Source organism: Crinia signifera, chromosome 5 (assembly GCF_055691185.1).
Source record: "Crinia signifera chromosome 5, ASM5569118v1, whole genome shotgun sequence".
NCBI lineage: Eukaryota > Metazoa > Chordata > Amphibia > Anura > Myobatrachidae > Crinia > Crinia signifera.
The window spans coordinates 262,728,282-262,751,179 of NC_139221.1; the positions used below are offsets into that span (position 1 = coordinate 262,728,282).

The 22,898-nt window shown below is 42.3% G+C and overlaps 1 protein-coding gene across 1 annotated transcript in view; it reads right to left on the bottom strand.

Annotated features, from left to right (window-relative positions):
• HIBADH (3-hydroxyisobutyrate dehydrogenase) overlaps nt 1–22,898 on the bottom strand; it is a 142,347-nt gene that overhangs the window by 88,404 nt on the left and 31,045 nt on the right. Inside the window, exons 3-4 of the mRNA XM_083188943.1 lie at nt 21,695–21,804; nt 15,842–15,963 (exon numbers count right to left, since the gene is read on the bottom strand). Of these exons, the coding sequence (XP_083045069.1) occupies nt 15,842–15,963; nt 21,695–21,804 (232 nt within the window). The remainder of the gene's footprint in view (nt 1–15,841; nt 15,964–21,694; nt 21,805–22,898) is intronic.

Consider the following 22,898-nt stretch of genomic DNA (forward strand, 5'->3'; position numbering starts at 1 on the left):
ACCCACATCTGTATGGCCATGGAAGCGTTCCCTTCTCAGTGTGAGCACGTCAGGGTTAGGCCACTGATTTCCAACATCAAATCTAATTGACACTCCTGGGAGCTTGTCATCCGTGAACATCACACTTGCCAGATACAGGAGGACACTGTGGAACTTAATACAGTCCTGTTATATTTAAGTACATCTGAAATGTTGCTTGGATCAAACTCATGGACAAATCTCTAAATAGGCCAATTATTGTCAATGGAAAAAAGTAAACAATATCATACTATATTATATAGAACCATCTTTATACGATGATTCTTACTTACCATCAGATATAAGCCCATGAATGCTATTCTTTGTACATAACACTCATGAACATAAATCTAATGTGCAGTATACTGCAGACTACAAAAAGACAGGACTCCATTTGTGTGTGAGGAAACACAAGGACTAAAGGTCCATACACACTGGATGACTATGCCCAGCGTGTATGGACAGTGATGATGCCAATCATCGCTGCGGGGAAAGCCGCTCAGTGCATACACACTGAGCGGCTTTCCCCCTGCCTGGCGCGGACGGCTTTGCATAGCGCTATGCAAAGCCGTCCTGAAAGCCGCTCATCTGCTGGTATAACCAGCAGATGAACGGCTTTCCTGGCGATGATGCGAGAGTGCGCAGCAGCGCTCACCGCTCATTGCTGGGGCATACACATTTGGTGGCTTTGAGCTGAAAGCTGCTCAAACTGGGTGTTTTGAGCGACTTTCAGATCAAAGTCGCCCAGTGTGTATAGGCCCATACACACTGAAAGATTTTCATTTCAAAAGACTTTGCCAAAATCTCTGAAAGATTTATCTTTCAAAGTAGTGAGTACACACTGAGCTATTTTCCCCAAAGAGTGAGAGATTTTCAGGGGGCGAAAGACTGATGAAAATCTTTCATTATAAAAGGCTATTTACATAATGGGTGGGGTTTGTATTCAAATGGTTGGAGCAGGGGCCCTTTAATTTCAGTGCATTTCTGTTCTTGGGGCTTTATTCAGAACTGATCGCTGGGCTGGGTATACTCGGATCAGGTAAACGCTACCTGGATGTTGGCACCCCCATTGAAAAAAATGTACATATACACACACACACACTTCAGAAGATGTCGGCCCTGTTCTGCCGATAACAGCCATGGATTGTTGTGATCAAGGCCGCATATCGACAATCCATGGTCGTTTTCACGACCACGCCCCCTTTGCACCCATCGGCAGGCGGGACATTGAATCCCGTCTGTCGATATGAAGTCGAGCTGACCGCAAATGGGCCAGGATCACGGCTGTCAGCGGGGATCGACAGCCGTGATCCCAGCTTGCACACCCCCCATTGACTGTCTACACTGTAGACCTTTTAATCTGGAATCCTGCCATTTAGTGTCTACTCCACTAAGTACTAACACTGGGACAGTTGTATTAAGTCTTAACAAGAGATAAATGCAAGGGTGATAGAGAGATAAATGTCCAGCCAATCAGCTCATTACTGACATTGTTCAGGGCCCCCATACATTAGCCCGAATTGTCCTATTCCCCTGCAGCTCCCCGGGTCACACATGATTGATTAGACACTTGATGTGGCAAGTTTTGCATATGATAAATCGCCATAAGATTTATCATATGCAACTCCCGGGGAGCTGCAGTGTGAGATGCGGGCAGGGTCAGCGGGCAAGGGACGCTGGGGAGCTGCAGGAGGAGAGCCAGGAGGAGGGCCCTGGGGAGCTACATTGGGGGGGGGGAGCAGGGCATGGTAAGTTAACGAATAGGCAGCGGTGCTGAGTGGGGCCGGAGAGCCGGGCAGGGGACACACAGGCAGCGTGCGGGGGGACGCGCGGCGAGGGAAACGAGGGAGCTGGGCTGGAGGATCAGGGACTCACTCTGCAAGGGGAAAAAAAACAATACAAATGAATGGGCAGCCAGTGATTGGCTGAGAGCTCTCTCAGCCAATTGCTGATTGGCTGAGAGAGCTCTCAGCCAATCACTGGCTGCCCATTCATTTGTAATGGGTTTTTTTCCTTGCAGAGTGAGTCCCTGATCCTCCTGCCCAGCTCCCTCGTTTCCCCCGCTGGTTCACCAGCGTCCCCCTCTGCTCGCTGCCTCGATGTCCCCTGCCCGGCTCTCCAGTACCCCCCTCCCGCTGCCTATTTGACAGCTTACCATGCCCGGTTCTCCTCCTGCAGCTCCCCAGCATCTGCCGCCGCTGACCGGCTCTCCGGCGTCCCCCGCTCACTGCTACTGGCCACCTCTCTCACTGCCCTCGCAGTGTCCCCCGCCCAGAGGCTGCACATAAGATTTAGGAAATCTTATGTGCAGCCGGTCCGACTGCTGGACTCTTATTTGATGCGCATGGGCCCGCGCATCAGGTCGGACGGGATGTCTAAACATGGGATTTGGCCCGATTTCACAGCCAGATTCATCCAAATCGGGTGAAATAGTTTTCAAATTGCATAGTGTATGGGGGCCTTTACATGGCAGTTGGGATGTGATTGGCTGGACGTTTATCTCTCTTTATCACACTTACATTTATCTCTTGTTAAGGCTTAATACATCTGCCCCAAAGTGGCATGTGCCAATTTCTCACCAGTGGTAAAATACACATACCTGGTATAAGTATTCAATACTTAACTAATTGAAAAGGTGCAAAAGTAATTTTGTGTCATGTGCCTCCAATGAGCCCTGCATTTGTTATTTCACCACATAATGCATGAGGGATAGGTCATAGGACTTAACAATACATTGCAAGTCCGTATAGGAGAGCTCTTAAGAGCCCCATAGCTACTGCAGGAGACAAATGCTACACACCAAGGTTGGACTGTAGAGCAGCAACAAGAAGAAAACTGAATCAGCAACAGTTACGTTAATAAGGTTTATAGGTTATCCCTAGTTTCAGTTGTGTGGTAAAGGACAGGAGTTTGTTCACATAGTTTATGAATGGAAGCCCCGATTTTGTTCATTACACTAAATGAACATAGTTTGCGTTGGTCCTGATTACCGACCACAGACACCCATGCAGGTGCCCAGAAACACCCCCTGGTGCCATTGCACACTGTTTGGGACCACTTGGTAAATGGTTAAATTGAGCTAAAAGAAGATAGAAGTTATTTCAATTAGGCTGAAGTAGTTACTCAAAAATTACAAGAAAGCAATTTATTGAGGAATGGGGGCTTAAAAATGAAGTCAAGAGAGTTAATGATAACAAAAGGAGTTCATTTAATTATCTTGAAAAACTTTTTTTTTTTCAATGATGCTTAAGCAGTTAATACTTTGTTGGGCGGTCACAAATTCTCTTGTGTGCTCACCAAGATGGTCTCTACGGTATAATCAGTCACTATTTTGCTCTGTACTATATGGCGATTAAAAAAATGCTCTACTTTGTACAGTGATCACTAGGATACTATCTGCATTGCATGGTGGTTTATAAAATTATCTCTGTAATGTACATGGGACTCTGGAATTCTGCCATAATGTGTATATTGTGTACAGTTCTCTATGTATTGTATGTCAGTTCTGTGTGCCCTTAAATGCAAAAAAATATATATGTATTTGTAAATGCATATTATCATTATTATATAAATGTGATATCAAGACCCATGCAATTATTTATGTGGGTACCTGGACCCATTCTAACATCACTCCATGTCCAAGCTGATGATCGCTATGTAGTGATGTCATTAATAGTTGTTTGAAACGCTCTTACCATATTTATATGTAGTTATTAGGCCTATGATCACACGTATCATATTTAGCCTGTGTCCACTGTATGTAACTTTCTTGCTGTAAATACATTCTTGTGATTTAAAGTCTGAAAAATGACACTTTACAGGAAATGTATAGATTTTTTTGAAGAAAAAATGTTGGTAACATTTATAGACATAATTAGACAAGGAGTGTTGGGCGGAAGGAACAGCTCTTTGGAATGCTGTGGCTTCTATTCATATGGTTATGCTGCCAGGGTTTCTCTGTACTTTATAAACATACACACTGCATGGCACCATATGAGAACAATTGCAGACAACTAGCCGCCCTCAAAGAGATCACGTGCTGCCCTTCTGACCACAGTAAGCTCTCCTGTTGATGTTGTAGAGTGCGGAGGACTGTGCATTACATACATACATACATACATGTGGGCAGGATGTCTTCTGTTACCATATAGGCATATAGTGTGTTTTAGAGTTGAGCTGGCTCATTGAACGTTGCACTATCATAGGCGTTGATGCAAACTTACACTAGTTTGCATAAAAGAAAAAATGCAAAATCATTCAATACCTTGTCCAGATTGGGTGACTCTGAAGAGACCCGGAGGACGGATATTGGTGGACTAGGTGGCTTATAAAAAGGCATACAGTATATATACCTAGGCAAGTTGCATCTATAAAAAATATTTGAGGTTAGATGCACATACAATATTACAACAGCCTCTACCAGAAATTATCAGCTTCTGATTTGTTGCCTGAATTCACCTCTGAAGCTGGCAGGTGCTTTCTATTTTTCTTTTGCAGAAATGATGATTTTTATGTGAGTTTTGGTTTGTACACAAGCTGGAGTTATACTTCTATACTACTAAGTCTGATTTATTTATTTTTAAAAGAGCTTTATTGAAACCTGTTTGCTTTTTTTCAAATTAGCATATGCTCTCAATTAATTTTTTTTTTTTTAAATTAATGCATTTTACATTTGCAAACTTAGATGCAAATGCATTCAAACTCCGATCCATAAAGTTATGCGACACTTCATCACAAACGTAATGTGTGCCCCCTGTAACTTGTAAGGCACCTGCAATTGTCTTGTTAATCACAGTTACAAATTATTTTGAAAAAAATGGTTGGGGAAAAAGAAAGTAAAATAATGAAATAATAAAACGGTCAACAGTAACTCTGAAGAATGTAGATAAATACATTCTACACAGCATTAAATGACACACAGTTTTGCTAAATTTGAATCTAATACATTTAAAGAGTAAAGAGAGAACATTACAGTTTTCAACAATAAAATAAAAATTATATGAAGTTTTCAATTTTGCGTGAACAAAAACAAATTAACGAAAACATTGTACAACTGAGGTTTCCTTGATATTAGAAAATGACTTACAAATTTACTGTATGTTCAATATATAATGCCTCAATTTTTTTTAAAGTTGCTTCTGTGATTATTTCTGTAATGAAATCTAACTTAATTTGGAGCAATATAGGGTGTGTGGAATGTTCAGATAATTGAAACAAAAATGTTATCTTATATTTACATCATCATGTTCTGCAAGTCTGACTGGAACTAGGTAGAGTACATCCCTTAGTAATTGGTATCATGCAAATAGTTAAAGACTACACTAGACCGGCATTTTCCAGACAAGAAAAATAATAGGCGCTCTCTCTCACAATCGCTTTATTTACATGTAAACACATTACACTGACAATTCTCCTATACAGAAATAGCCCTCGAGTGAAGGAATGAAACAAAGTTACAAGGTTACTAATCTGCTGGGGGTTTACAATATATGATTAAAATCATGAGAAACCATATAACGGCAACATTAGAGAGCTATTTGGCTTCAAAGAGTAAAATCTTGTTACTTTAGAAATATATACATAAAAAAAAATCTAACTTTAGCTGTTATATAGTATTAAAGGTTCTCTTCATTCTCCATGAACTAGACCTGTGCATGCTTATGAACATGGATTTTTGCTCATAAGACACACACACACACACAGAAACTTTTTTTGTATTTACCGAAAGAAACAAAATGTAAACAAGGAAATAGTTTGCACAGATCCTTCCTCTGCTTCTAATACTTATGAAGACAGCTGAAGTATTAACATAGTTTTGTTGCATAATTTATTTTTGTACTATAAATGGCACAAATATTGGGGGTGGGGTGGATTAAATAAATCAAGAATACCCCCACTGATTACAAATGACAAAGACATTTACATTGTAGTCACTATACGTGCGCAAGTAACTTATACTTTAACACTTTATTGGTCACATGGTGTTGTAGAAACACACAGAAATGTGTAATGAAAAACACAACTGAAAAAATGTTAAACTCACTTTTGTACGACATTTTTAAACATATGAGAATTAAATTAAAGTGTACACACAGTGGCTCTTGGCAGTAATAGCCTATTATGCACATAAAATTAATACGTCTGTAGAACGCCATGGTGTTTTACCCAACATTAATGCTTCTGCACACTACAAAAACGTTGGAAAAGCTGGTAACGAACTGCGAGCGTTAAGTAAATATATATATTTTGTAAAATGCAGTTTTACATATATTTTAAATAAAGGAAATATTAATACATCGTTAAAAAAATTAAAGTACAATATATATTTAGATATTCATTCATGAATGGCCAAATACATGTGGAAGTTGTATAGTCACAAGTCCTAAACGTTAAATTGATGTTTAAAAACGTTTGAACTGTAAGACTATGCATTGCTTTGCAAGCAATACCAATATTTAATTAAATGATTTTACTGTATTTAAATGACTCTTGCCTGTTAAGATATAGTAAAAGATAAGAAAAAAAATAAACTTTTAAATTATTAAAATGTAATAAAATGATAAAAAAATTGTATATATTTTAGCATATATCCTCGAATGTCAACATTCAGATTAGCGAGTGGAGTACAGATAAATATACCCCAAAACAAATTGACCAAATGTTTAAGAAAAATAAATAAAAATCACTGTGTTCCCAGAAAGGGTTCTAATGAAGCATTTACCTTCAGCCACTGCTGCCCTAAGGATGTTTGAATATATCGCCACCATGTGGCAGAAGTAAAAAAAAAAAAAAAAAAAACCATGGGCTGTGCTGCACATGCTTTACATTCACATCATTATAAAAACATTCCGATGACCGCAGTTCCATTTTATTCTGCAAGTAAATAGAACAGTGCAATATATCTAATACTATGCATCCCTGTTTATTATGTTGCTGAGGCTCCAAAGCTGCTTACGTAAGCATTCCACCGACAATAAAAACATTCTGATGACCGCAGTTCCATTTTATTCTGCAAGTGAATATAATCTATGCCGCAATATATCTAATACTATGCATCCCTGTTTATTATGTTGCTGAGGCTCCAAAGCTTATGTAAGCATTCCACTGACAATGTAGAAAAAGCAGCACAGCTAGGCCTCAATATCCTAGTAATTAAAAACAGCTATGTTATTAATTATTAATAATAATAATAAAAAATAAATAAAAGGATATGTAAATATACAGATTGTGAATCGAAATGTGTTATGGGATCCTTGTGCCATGCAGCAAAGTGTCTTTTAAATGATTACATTTTTTAATGTAAAACGTGCGTTTCTGAACTGGATTATAACGTTCACTAAATACTAAATAAAACTGCAATTAAATAAAGATTTTAAAAAAAAATCACATTAATAAAAAATGTAGCTATGCTTGACTACAGGTGACTTTGCTCAGTCAATTTGATTTACCCATCAGTGCTAAGCCATGCATAGTTTTAAAACCTGGACAGTTAGGGAACATTGATGACTTATTTTTGAAACCCTCAAATTCAAAGTCAATAACAGACCATTTTCCAATAAGTGATATGCATTGGATTCCAGAACAGCTTAAGCCATTCAAATAATAAATGTAAAATGTAGGTTAAAAAAAAAAAAAAATTCTGCTAGGATACTCAATCTATGAATAAAAAATGGTTCTTAGCAGCTCAACGCTGTATAATTAATGCCATGGTAAGAATGTTTTTATGGTGTGTTTTGGTGAGTTTTTATAGCCATCAAGTTCACGATGTAGGTGGGCCGCCTTTTAATCCCTCCGCAGACAAAAGCCCTAAATAAACACAGATCCCTTCCTGGGAAAAAAAAGTCCACTTCGGTTAAATGGCAAGGAAATGAGTAAATCATTAGTAATCTTTAAAGCCAGAGCTATAAACTCAAGTTACCTTAAAGTTAAAATGAAAGTGCCTTGCGAAATTCTCCAAAGTTCTGAAGCAGATAGAGATCTCCAGCTCTCAGCTCCAGACTAGGCGCCAGCTGATAAACAAACAGCTTCAAGTCAAGTCCAGGAGAAATCCCAGCTTTTCAGTTTAATGATTCTGGTCACGAGTATTTACTGCTTTTTGTGTTTTCCATCACTTAGTGGCATAGGAAGAAATGTAAACTCATCATTATCTCTTTGGGTCACATATGGGCAATGATTACCTCCATTTAATTAAAAGGGTCAGCCAAGAATAAAGCAAAAAAAAAAAAATCTGCCTTTGCTGGGCAGATTTAGCAGGTTAACCATGGTCGGGCTACCCAGGTCCTGTTCATACTGTAGGGAGGAGGCAGCATCAGCTCCAAGCGCTGCCTCCTCCTCCCCCTCCCACCCCGATGATATCAGCGACGCAGCTTATTGCTGTGTCACTGCAGGGAGCTTCACATTGCAAATGCCGGGTTACTCCTGGAACAGACCCATGTGCAAATTCCGGGTTGCGACGCGACATTTGCAATGTGAAAGGGGTATTACTGTACAGACTATTTCCTAACACTTTCAGTTGATTATCATAACAAATAACTCCAATAAAACCAGCACAATATGAAAAGGACAAAAGGGTATACAAATAATTTATAGATCTGATAATAAATAAATTGCACAGGGAAGATGTGTATTGGAAGATAACCATCATATGGGCATAGAGTGTGAATATTATAGTGGGCATAAAGTGAGAATATAATAGTGGGCATAGTGTGAGAATATAATAGTGTGCCGAGTGTAGCAAATCACCATGCCCAAAGCATGGCAAGCGAACATGGTATACTTACGGTATATGGTGTCCATGTCGACTTTAGTCAACAGACAAAAACCATGAAAACCCCATGTCAACCTTGTGATTGTCGACCTAAAGTGATCAATCTAATGCCTGTTGACCTAAGTTATGTCTGCACTATGACGCATACGCCATAAGAGACAGGTGCATGTGAGAATGCAACCAATGGGAAGCCAAGATAATGCTGGCTCTGCCCCAGTTATGGATCAATCATCATCATATAGTATTTGTATAAAAAACACCCTTGCCAACCGTCAATCATTCAGCACATACTCAACTAGAGAAGCATAATAGTTCCAACACGGTAGCCTATGGAAGTGATATTAAAGCCAGAATGGTGGCACTACAGTTATGTTAATACTGACTCTTCGAAATTAATTGTATTTTGTCGGACATACAGATGTAGCCACGCTCATTGTTGCTGCGCCATTCACCAAGAGACATACATGGCAATCCCATCGCCACATCGCTCCTGCGACTCATATAAACACATTGAGCGGCGATGGCACAACAAAGAGGAACCAGCCAGCAGTCATTCGCAGCATCAATGAGAGCGTCTATTTCTGTACATACATGCATATCATGGAATATGGTAAAGGGGTAAAGTGTATCTCCAATAATTTCATAATGTCATTTCCTTAGTGAATATCCAGTGGGGGCCAGGGTTGTTTGCATGCTTAAGGAGCTCTCATCCACTGCATACTTACCCTGCATTCCACTGAGGTCCCTCTGCCACCGGGTCTGCAGGCATTGCGCGCTAAGTGCCTTGGTCCCAGCACCAAAGTCCCGAAGCTTATCACAACACTGATTGCAGTGGCCACCTGCTTGAGTACCAGCTCAGCCAGCTGCTACCTCCCTGGAAGGGTGTCCGAACAGCCCAGAGAAACGTGGATTTTTCCACCACCAGCAGAGGCTCTTTAACTATAGCTACATGGGGGCCATGCCAGGGCCCTCCATGCCTGGATCTTGCAGCTCCACCGACAACACCCAGCCAGAGCTGAAAATTGCCAGGAAGCTGGCCGGGGTCATCACTGGTCAGGAGCAAATCGCCAGACTGTGCACCAATGGCAGCCGCTGCCAAACACCCTCCACCCCACCAAGCTGGGATGCCATTAACAGCTGCTGCATCTTGCAGTATGTGTGGGCCAAAGAGATGTCTGCACCCCCTACCAACAGACAAGCAGTCTCCATGGGGCCCGCAGCAAGACCGCAGATCCCTAGAGAGACTATGTTATTTGCTATAAATTGCACCAAGTATTAAACCCCCTCATTACTTCCTTGAACCCTCCTTGTTGCTGTTCACCGTTTCTTTAGGTCTTTGTTTTGTAACCTTGTTTTTGTTATTGAGGTGCGCCCTGCACCTGTCTCTACAGCCCGCAAGCTGTTTGTCCCTTAACTCTGCCCATAAGGTAGAGGGTGGCCCACCGGAGCATGCCTGCGCTATGTCACATTTTGAGTGACAGCGCGATTAGCCAATGATAGCGCTCCCTTTCAAATGGTCCACGCATTATCCTGTAAGGCACGGTATAAAGTGTTTGCGTGTCTCCTGTCAGAGACCGAGAGAGAAGTGTCCCGCACTGTGTGCCTATATAGGGAGATGGAGACCACGCTCGGCGTGTGTGTGTGTGTGTATATATAGAGGAGACCCGTAGCTCATCCCCTGCCCCAGCATCGATACCTGGATAGAGATAGATCTGTGGTCACTGCCAGTGTTTGTTCCCTGTATGGCCCTGCAGAGCTAGAGCCGCCATTACCCTCACAGACCCACTACTACAAGTCTGCATGCTGTGCAGACTTCCCTGCTTTGGGTAGAGAGACTTTCATTACCTTCATCCGTCTACTATAGCGACAGGATACGATAAGTACAGTAGACCAACAAATTTCACCTGAGGGAACACAGGCGATAATATAACCTGGTAACCTTCCAAGCTGCTATGTGAAGTGGGGGTGTTACTCCCACTAAAAGGTATAATGAAAAACGGTACTTCTGTAATATCTGGGCTCCCGTTTTTCTTATGAGACTGCGTCTGCTCGCCACGCTTCGGGCACGGTGGCTCGCTGCGCTCGCCACACTATATAAAATCAACTTCATGCGTAGTTGGTATGGAAAAAATTGGGTGCATTTAACATGGGAGCCCAGATAATACATAAGTACCTGAAAAACAATAGAGTTACACAGTGCTGATTTGAGGAGAGATTAAATACCACGGGATGGTAAAATAAATGTCATATATTTCATTAATAAGACAATAAAATAAAATGTGATCAAAATTTTAAAAACATCATTAGAAGGCATAAAAGTTGGTGGCACATTTATTAGGCATGAATGGTAATGAAGATGTATAGCAGTCTCTCGCAATGGTGTTGAATTGGTAGGCACAAAGTCCCGTTCCTAGAATGACCTGTGGATAGGTTGACAGAACCCTCAAACTCATACACTCACTATTGTAGATTCTCACTTGCTGTAGGCGTATTGGGTGCAATGAGTTCCTGGGCTGGAGCCCATCTAACCAACATTCCTTCATTCCAACATTGATTAAGACAAAATATGTGAACGTTCTCTCCATTGCCTGCTCTTAGTCTGAGAATAAACTAAGCCAACAACCAAAATAATATGTTGAAATTAGGGCCTTTCCCTCTGGAAATATATATCCTAAATATAAAGATGGGACTAGAAAATTGTGGAACTACTATGATAAGTTCCACTTTTTTCTCTCCCCTTCCGTGTGCTCTGTAGTAAAAAGAACATAATATTAAACTCTAATTATACCCATCTCTTAAAGACACTATCTTCTCTTAATGTTTAATAAATGAGAATACAATACAACTATGAAGACTGTGATATAGATTTCAATAGTTTATAGGTCTTTTGTTGCTTTCTATGATGATATTTACCCCTTTTAAAACCTCACTATAAACAGATAATACATGTAAACACAAATATAATTTATATTTTCTATTATTCTTTGATATAGTTAGGGCCATGGTGGGAATTGAACCCATGACTTCAGTGCTGTGAGCCAGTAATGCTAACCATTACACTGTCCGTACTGCCCAATAACAGTAATAGTCCGTATTCTCCATAACTACTAAGGGCATTTTGCCCATAACTTAGGACTATCTAAAGATATAAATGTCCTCCAAGCTGTACTCTAACTTGTTTAAAAACAATAGAAAGAGTTTGCATAACAAAATTCTAGCTTTAGAATATATGTCTAGAGCGTGTGATGGACCCATTATATATTATTAAAAAAAATAATAATAATTCTTTGCCCTTAAGATAATTCTCCTTATCAACACACCTGTGCATGAAAATTCCTATGCAGGCACTAAATACCAAAGATTTGGTCATGTGGCCGGCTTGTCATTGTGATCATGTGACCGCAGGAATATTCTCCCCAGACGGAGTAGGAGGTGTTGCTATTGCGGTCATATGGCTTCTGCATCATCGCAGTGACATGACCGCAAGAATACTCCTACATGGGAATGTCCGGAGTTACGTCACCGTGATCACGTGACCGCCACGTCATAGCGGACACGTGATTGCAGAAGTATACGGGTACTACACGCAAGTTGAAAAGAAGCAATCCGGCGATCTAGAGAATTATTAGAGATCTAACATGAGGGTAAGAACCTTATGAATAAAGCCTCACAGTACTCTACAAAACTGACCTTGAATATTATATATAAGGTCCTAATCCCACGATCTAATAAGTAAACATACTGGTCACATGACAAACTAGAATGGTCACGTGACCACACAAGCTATGAAGGTGGTTATATGTATATGTGTTTGCAATTATTTTATTAGTCTGTCTCCATTATAACAATGCTTATTCTTTTATTTACCATGGGACATTAATATTTTTAAAGTAGTTTTCAATTAAAATAAAAGTTATCAACCATGTGGCTTCACAGCTGCAACTGGTCAGCAGCCATATTGGACACAGTATAAATACAGATCCACTGGCAACAACAGACCACCTTTGAAAAAACTGCAGATTATATTTACGATAATTCCATTTCTTCGGAATACTTCATGGCAGCCATTCACATTGGGGTTAAGTCCCTTACAATAGACAGGCAATTTCTCTTAGGATCCGCCCACCTCTGCATAGAAGCCTGCTCCTCCCCACATATCCCAGTATTTTGACTGTCTCCTCCCAGGATCCTAAAATAAGAACCAAAAACAACAACAAGGAGGGAAATTATGGGCTGCCATGAAGTATTCCAAAGAAATGGAATTAACGTAAATATAATCCGCTGTTTTATTCTTCCTACTTCATGGCCGCCCTTCACAATGGTATACAACAAAGCTAGAAACAGGGAGGGCAATACAATACCCTCCTAGCCATAGCCTGGCTCATGACCAGACTACCAAAGGACTCTTTCACCACATCCAGTGCGTAATGTTTGGAGAATGTACACACCAATGACCATGTGGCTGCCACACATATGTCGCTCACCGACAATTTGGCTTTATTAGCTCACGAAACAGACATTGCTCTGGCCAAGTGTGCCTTAATCACTCTTGGAGCCTCACGTCCAACCTTCTTGTAGGCAAAAGTAATTGTCTCTTTCAGCCATCTTGAAATGGTTTGTTTCGTAGGAGAAAAACCTTTCCTGGCCCCTACAGGAATAACAAATAGATGGAGATATCTCACACAAAATCTAATGTATAAAAATTCTCCTCCTTTTTATTCTGTGGTTTAGAGTAAAAAAAAAAAGAGGGTAGAACAATTTCTTGATTAATGTGGAATGATGTTACCACTTTAGGCAGAAAAGAAGGATTTGTTCTCAAAACAATCTTGTCTGGAAAATCTTCACATATGGTTCCCGAGCCCACAGGGCTTGAAACTCTCCAACACACCTTGCTGAAGTTATTGCCGTGAGGGAAACCACTTTCCATGTAAAAAACCTGATCTTCGCCCTATCCAGTGTCTCAAATGGAGGAAGCATAAGTGCATTGGGCACTAAATTTAGGTCCCATTGAAGGACAATCGATTTAATTCTAGGCCTGAGACTCCTTATGGCTTGACAAAACCTGGCGATTAATTTGTCTTCTGACAGCTTCTTTTCGAACAGAAAACTCAAAGCAGCCATCTGTACTTTCAAGGTGGATACTGCTAATCGTTTAGCCAAGCCTTCCAACAAAAACTGCAGAACTTGAGGAATATCTGCCTTAAACAGATCATATTTTGCTCTGGACGAGTCAATAAATATTTTCCAAATCCTATAATATATAACAGATGAAACTCTTTTCCTTGCTTGCATAAGAAGGTCAATCACAGGAGAGGAGAGATCTTAGTCTCTCTTAAGATCCCCCATTCAATTTCCATACCATTAAAGACAGATTCTGGGGATTCTGATCATGTAGAGGTCCCTGCACAACAAATGCGGAACTATCAGTAGCTTAAGGGGCTCCCTGACCACCATTCTCAACATTGTCGGGAACCACAACCTTTTTGGCCAAAAGGGTAGCACTATGACCACTTGCGCCTGGTCTTCCAGAATATTTTTCAACAACTTGGAAATTAGGGAGAAAGGAGGAAAAACCATAAGCCATGCTGAAACTCCACTTCTGGGAAAAAGCATCTGTGCCACAAGCGCCCACTTTATTGTAATGGGAGAAGAGCTTCAGCTTCGCATTCCTGGCCGTTGCCATCAAGTCTTTCTCGGGAAGCCCGGACATACCATGTTCCTGCTTAAATAGTATACAACAACATTGTATTTCCCCGGATCATACAATGCCGAGATTTCAGATGACTTTCTGCCCAGTCAACAATGCTCTTCACTTCCCTCATGATGGCTGAACTTTTGGTTCCACCTTGTCGATTGATATATGCCACTACTGACATATTGTCTGAGAAGATTTTCAGAGGACTTCCAACAATATCTTTCCAAAAATGGCATATGCCAGACAGCTCTTGTTTTCTTTATATTTGAAGAAAGTTTTATCTCCTGAGGGGACAACTCCTTTACAACAAATGAGCTCCCCAGCCGTACATGCTTGTATCTGTTGTAAGAACTCTGAGTTGCAGTTTTGCCAATTATGAATTTCTTACAAAGAGCGGATAGTCTCCCCACCTGGATAGGGACTGTTTTGTCAATAGTTTAATGGCGATCCTTGTCTGGAACGCTTTAGCAGATCCTAGTGGATCTCCATCATTCTCCATCTTGCCCAAGGGATAATTCCGATGGTAGACACCATCATGCCCAAAAGCCTCAGTGCCAGGACTAGTTGAACTTTTTCCTTCCTCTGAACAATGTCCACTAACTCCTGGATCTTGCAACAACTTTCTTCTGCAAGGGTGATTTTGAAATTTATTGCAGATATCCCCATACCTACAAAGAGAATATTCTGGGATGGAATCAAGTGACTCTTTAGATTTATTAACCACCCATGGTTTTGAAGGAACTGAAGCGCAAAATCTGTCGCTTTTGAAACCTCCTCTCTTGACTGAGCCGCAATGAGGAGGTCGTCTAAATACACCCAAATTGCAATGACCCTTAATCAAACCTTGTTAACTGCCATCGATGTAGATTTCGTCCCAATGCGTGGCCTTGCGGCATCGGGATCGAAATCAGAAATAGACCTGCCTGGCAAGTCTATTTCTGCTTCGATCTGGAAGATCAAAGGCAGTGTAATGCGGCTCTATGCAGAATCCCTCCCCCGCACCCCTTCCTCCTGTTCGATACCGGCAAGCTGCCGGGTCCCAAGGGCCATCAATATTGAGTCGGTATCGATGGCCGCAGGGATCAAAGCATCTGTACACCCCATTAGAGGATCCCAAAGGTACCAAGTAATGATGGTCAGCTCCTGTCGAATTGATGCAGGACTCTGTTGTCAAACCCATCTCTGCATGAAAGCTGAGGATTTTCTGTTACTAGAGATTCATTAATCCTCATGAGAAATATCCTCCCTTGCATACACACTATTCCACACAACCGGTTTTTCCTTTATTTAACAGTTTTAGTCACAACAAGAAAATATTGAAGAATACAGATATCCTAAATAACTGTGAGATAAACACTTACCACCAGAGACAGGCACATCCATGAACACAGCTCCCATTTTTTCAACAGCTTTTGCCAATTCTTTAGACACAGCTGGGTCAATTGTGCTTGAGTCAATCAGTAGAGAACCCTTCTTTACTTTTCTGTAAAATGAAAGTAGCATATTTAAAAGTGATTTTCCAAACACAAATGTAAAGCGTGAGAAAGTTAGTTATACATGATGGGGGTTATTTTGATTCACTCGGAAAGGCACAATTATTCTCTAATGGACAAAAACATATGTACTGTAGTTGGGGCTGATGTGTTTGGGTGGGGGGTGAACTTCAAACTGATATCTAGATTGCAGTGTAAAAATAAAGCAGCCAGTATTTACCCTGCACAGAAACAATAAAACACCCAAATCTAGCTCTCTGCACATGTTACATCAGCCCCACCTGCAGTGCACAGGGTTTTGTCCATTAGAGAGTGATTGTGCCTTTCCGAGTGAACCAGAATAACCCCCGATTTGTGTGTGTGTGTACACAATGATGTAGTTATAGTTTCTATAATCGGTGAAGTCTATATTTGCTCGTGTCCAGGGGGCCCCACATAGCACACTCTGCACCCATATTTAATGACTTACCTCTCTGGAGTCCTGCATCGGCATTGCTGATGCCAGAGAAATCCTTTGGAAAATGGCTCTGTGGCCATTTTCCCGATGATTCGTGCATACGCACTTGCACAGTAAAGATTTGTATCCGAGAAGATGGCAATCACCACGTTATTGGATACTTGCGCAGTGTGTTAGTGCCGCAGAGAGGGCGATGCACATTGAACCCCTGTTTTCTTAAGCCCTAGGTACTAGGATACCATTAATGCTACAGCAAGGGCTGTCACAACACACTCAGCACAGTACGAAAAGCAGGGAGCCAGCAGGTTAGAGAGGCACTGTCCACACTCTGCTACACTGCTGCTGTACAAAGTTGCTGCCACTGAGCCCATCAAACTGTATTAGAGGCTGCGGCATCAATAGCGTAAAGTGCAGCTCATCGGCACTTACTGGGGGACCATGTTTCCACTAGATGGCAGGAGTTATAAACGCATAAACGGTATAAGAGCACTACTGTGTGGTGTAATGTGTATAAAGGATACTACTGCATGGTTAAATATGAGTCAGGGGCACAATTTGCAGAATAATGTGAATAAGATTGTGCTACTGTGTGGCATTGAACTGGGGGTACTGTTGTGTGACCACGAGACTTCCTTGGGAGACAACACCATTTTTTTTGCAACACATGCCTTCTGTGCGTGCTGTCCCAGAATAGGATATTGAAGGGAACAAATGTATAGTTTGCAGGGGGGCCTTGACCAGCCTAGCACCAGTCATAGCTTTGGCCTCATGCACTAGACAACTAATTTATTCACTGATACTGCCGCAGCCATCACTACACCAGAGGAGTTGGTAGAGGTTCCTCTGGAAGACAAGTTATCCCCAATGCCAGCTAGCAAAAAAAAAAAAAGGGACGCCTCAACAGATCAGAGTTATCGTATTAGTCACATAATCAGGGTCCGATTCAGACCTGACCGCTCAGGTCCGAATTCTGCCCCCATCCCCGGTGGTCTGGGTTTGCGCATGCGCATCATGCACAAATAAAACATAACCAAGATACACAAAAAGGACTGCAATAAAGTGAACAAATACCAAATGTGTATTTTTTTTCCCATAAAAATTACAAGGACACTGGGTTTAAATTACAAGGACGTTGGGTTTTGCACAGTGGTTAGCATCCTGGCCTCCCAGCAGTGGCTCATGAGTTCAATTACTGAACAACCCTTTGTCAGAGAGACTGACAAGCACAAGTGGTCTTTCAGGGCCGTTTCTAGAGGCGGACAAGCCGTGCAGCAGCCCGGGGCGCCGCACGGCTTGTCCGCCTCTAATAAACAGCCGGGGCGCCCGGCAGCAGCTCCCCCCAGCGCTGCCTCCCTTCCTCCCCCGGCTTCCTCCCCCTCTTCGGCGCCGGCTCGTCCACCGCCGGCGCCGCTGATTGATTTCCCAGGGGAGGGGAGGGAGCGCATCGTGCGTATCTCCTTCCCCTCTCTCACTGTGTCACTGGGCTGTCAGCCAATCAGGAGACAGCCCGCGATGTATGAATGGCTGACAGCTCAGTGAAGGGGAAGGAGAGACATGCGATGCGCTCCGCTCCCCTCCCCTCCCCTCCCCAAGGAAGATGAAGAAGAGGCAGCAGCAGAGCAGAGGCGATGACAACAGTGAGTTACTGTATGCTGCTTCCTGCACTGTGGGGCATATTGGCACTGTGGGGGAATATATCTGTGGCACTGTGGGGGCATATATCTGTGGCACTGTGGGGGGCATATTTGGCACTGTGGGGGCATATATCTGTGGCACTGTGGGGGCATATTTGGCCCTGTGGGGGCATATATCTGTGGCAAAGTGGGGGCATATATCTGTGGCACTGTGGGGGCATATTTGGCACTGTGGGGGCATATATCTGTGGCACTGTGGGGCATATTTGGCACTGTTGGGGCATAGCTGTCACTGGGGGCATATATGTGTGGCGCTGTGGGGGCATATGTGTGGCACTGTGTGGGAATAGCTGTCAATGTGGGGGAATATATCTGTGGCACTGTGGGGGCATATATCTGTGGCACTGTGGGGCATATTTGGCACTGTTGGGGCATAGCTGTCTCTGTGGGGCGCTGTGGGGGCATATGTGTGGCCTTTGAGGGAATAGCTGTCACTGTGGGGGCATATATGTGTGGCGCTGTGGGGGGCATATCCAGCACTGTGGGGGCATATGTGTGGCACTGTGGGGACATATTTGGCACTGTGGGGGCATATCTGTGGGGACATATCTGTGGGGGCATATTTGGCACTGTGGGGGCATATGTGTGTCACTGTGGGTGCATATATGTGTGGCACTGTGGGGGCATATCTGGCACTGTGGGGGCATATTAGTAAATGGCATCAGTTGTGCGGCAGCGGCTCGTGGGGCATAATGTGTAATGGGCATTACGGTGTGGGGAGTATTGCGTAATTGCCATCCCAGTGTGGGGTGTAATGGGCATCACGGTGTGAAACAAAAATGTGTCATTTTTATCACGGTGTGCAGCGTAATATGTAATTGTCATCACAGTGTGCGACGTAATGTGTAATTGTCATCACGGTGTGCGGCGTCATGTGTAATTGGAATCACGGATAAAAAGTGTATAATGATTCAAGTTGCCTGTCATTGTTTGGCCTTGATCCGTGAGGCGTACTAGGTCATTGTGTGGGCCTTTATGTTTTTTATGTCACTGTGTGGCATAAAAAAGTGCAGGAGGACAATGACAACTCCTGCGGTAACCAATGTCTGGTCATGCAGGTCGCAAAAGTGTGACGTAAGGTAATTGTTTTCCGGCTAGGCCACGCCCTTATATTAAGCCACACCCCTTTAAATTAAGCCACACCCCTATTTCGACGCGCGCCTCCGGCGCGCTCAATTTCTTCTATGCCATGTTATGTATTTGGGGGGGGGGGGGGGGGCGCATTTTTTTTTTCCGCCCTGGGAGCTAAATTGTCTAGAAACGGCCCTGTGGTCTTTTTAGAAACAGGTCATTGCTGTAATGGTATCCCGTAAGACTTGTTGCCCCACCAAGGAGCTTGGAGCACATCTGCACACTAAAGATCTATTTTTCCTATTATAGAAAACGTAGAGGCCATAATTATTGGATCTATAGGAGGAGACACAGATTCAGTAAAAAAATCCATGTACCTCCGAGTATCCTATATACATAATACATATCTGTGCAATTAAACTGAAATTATCCTAACCCTACAATTGAAGGTAATATCCTCCCAGAACCCCATGAACCTAAACCAATAAAGTGATGAGATTGACACTGCCCCTTTATTTCAGTAATTATATGCTATACTGGCAAGACATCTTCAACTGGACATGTGTAGTTTTAATACATTATTTTATACTATATGAGCACAATATGTGTGTGTTTATGTTTGTCTGTGATTTAGAGCCTTATTCTGGTTCACTCTCAGAGGCAAATTCCTTCTCAAATGGACAAAACCATATGCCCTGCAGGTGGGGCAGATGTAACATGTGCAGAGAGAATTAGATATGGATGGAGTGTTTACTTCAAAGTGAGATCTATATTGCAGTGTACAAATAAAGCAGTCAGTATTTAACCTGCACAGAAACAAAATAACTCACCCAAATCTAATTCTCTATGAACATGTTACATCTGCACCCCCCCCCTGCAGTGCATATGGTTTTATCCATTTGAGAAGGAATTTGCCTCAGAGTGAACCAGAATAAGGCCCTTAACCCCTATTTATTCACTGTTATTTCCCAAAGTATATAAGGGAATTTAATGATACTTTAAATAAAAGTTAAGTTTTAATTTAATTATGTGTGTGTCCCATAACAGTCCCTTTCCTCTCTTATGTAATGGTATCCAGCAATTTGTATCCCTCTTGTTCCTTGTCATCTTTATAATGGAATCATTTACACGGACACTGCCAGTCTGGTGCACGGGTTCGGTGGCCATTCTTAGGGAGCCCTCAGAAGCATTCAATTGTTTTGCAATGCCTGGAGCTACGGTTGGGAGCTATTCAATTGTGTTGATGGATGCAATTACCATGGGCGCCCACTATTTCTGCTCAAACCCTCCAGAGGTGGCAAGCCGAAATCTGCAAGTCCTGCATAAAGTACTATGCACAGGTTTAGTTGTTAACTGTCTAAACCTGGTGCACTGTGACATAAGCAATAAGTAATGGATGCCTAGTAACGCGCGCCCGCTGGCATAAACAATTGAATACCGCCCCATCACTTTAGACAAGATCAGGAGCAAAAAATAAAAAACTGAATACCCTCCTCAGAGTATTTTGCTCCTTGATCTTCGCCAGCTAAACAGAAGAGAAACAAAGAGCTGAACTCTCTCCTTTTATTCATTCGCTGTCCAGCTTTGCAGCCATGGAGGCAGCAATAATTCCCATTTTTGGAGGTACTGGCTAATTTCCTTATTTTCACTGGTTATCCCATTGCAAGTCACCTGTTTTAACAATTTTCTGAAAGGTCGAAAAACAAGAGCGTGCAAATCCATGATACAGATGGAGCAGCTCTCATTAAAGCTGCTCCTGGTGATTCTATCGCCAATCGCCACTGTTTGCCATCCGCCAGAAGAGGGTGAGCGCGCACGAGTGTCTCGTGCGTGCTCACCCCCTTCTGGCGGATGGCGAACAGTGACAGAGTCCACCGATGCCCTCCCTGCTGCTCGCACCCCCCACTAACCCTGCCTGACTCCCTGAAGCAGAGACGGGCAGGGAATCCACTCCTTGCTGCCGTGTAAAGGGGACGCGCGAGCGTGCGCTAAGCTGGCGCGTCCCAGTCAGATGGAACGCATCTACCCCATCTGGCGATTCCCTGAGCTGGTTGAGAGGCGCTACATCTGTAAGCTGCTTTTATTTCGAGCTATAGGTGCGATAACACATTCCACATTAACTGTAAAGGTGATCACAGCTAATAATATACCTCAGAAACTGTGAATGTTGGATAACAATGTTCATTAAAGATGAAGAAACATGTGCGAATAAAATTGGATGACTAAACTATTGTGTTAAAGGTTTAAGTGGTCCAGTTTGCCAAGAATAGCTTGCTGCGGAGAATAAGCGTATTCGTGCAAGTGACCTATGATAAGTCTAATTGATTGTGTGTAAACCTAAGCATAATATGGAAATGAGCATTGACACCGAATAACAAGCATCTTCAATTTGCATTGTGTAGGTGTTCTTATTTGAATGGTACACAGCTAATGACTGAGTAATGATCACTACTACACACATGCAAAACCGGTTAGTCAAATAAGCTATAGGAAACCTACTTCAAAATTCCATTTGCTCCTGTGTAGACATCTATTGCATTCAAGCTTGATGGCAACATGGTAATAATTCTGTCAGCCTTGTCTGCAACATCGGATGGCGAATCCATGATCTAAAAATAAGAACAATACATTGACATCTGAAAGTGCATTCTGTGTCAATTCACAAAAGAAACGAATAAGATAATGGTAAAACTAAAAACAGTTACTTTCTGACCTGTTAAACATAACTCAAAAATACATTCCGGCTTAGGTAAAAGCTTACTGGACCACGCACCATAGTCAATAGTCTTCAGATGGAAGAAAGGTTTTACTAGTAATAGACTTAGAACAGCGATACAGCAACTATCTATATAAAAGGTGGGGATGTCCGCACAAGCACACATGCTGCGCTGAGGCACGGGTGCATCACATCGGCCTAGCTGCGACATAGTTGCTGCCCATGTCTTATTATGGTCATGCATACTTGGATGCACCCGTACTGGTCATAGACACAATTGCCCTGCCACACTTATCGCGAAAAAGACGTTCGGCAGGATAGAGAAGTGTGTGTGTGTGTTTTTAAGTGAGTGAGTGAATGTATGTGGTATAAAACATAAGGCTGATACAGGGCAAGTACTGTACTGGTTTCCATAGTGTAACTGGCAGATCTTTGCATATGCTCCTAAAGCACAGCGCAGACCTCTGTGCATCTGGCACTTCAACTCCTTCTGAATGAAGAGGTGGCAAATGGAAGGAGCGGTCTGACATACGAAGACTACAGTAGGGGAGAGGACACAAATGCAGCTCATGCAGAAACACTCATATACCCATGTAAGGAGGCTAGAGGGCTAGTGCAAATGCATTGCATAAACAGGCATATATACTGCTGACACAGAGCCAAACACCTCTTGAAAACATGAACAGTTGCACAGTAATATAATATTTTGATGTTCCAGTTTTCCTTTAGATTAATTTATAACTACTTAGCAAACAGCCCCAATGTATTTACTTATACGTTATTACCAATCCATTGTGACTAATTCACAAGCGAGCAGCCTGAAGGACATCTTGAGATAACCTTCCAAGGCGACTACTACTACTACAGCCACCCCGGTCATATACTATAATATGTAACCGCTGTTGAACAACTGCTAGCATAGCTTATATATTTGTAGCCAGAAATGATACCTACTATATACAAATAGCAGCACTCATATTATATTAT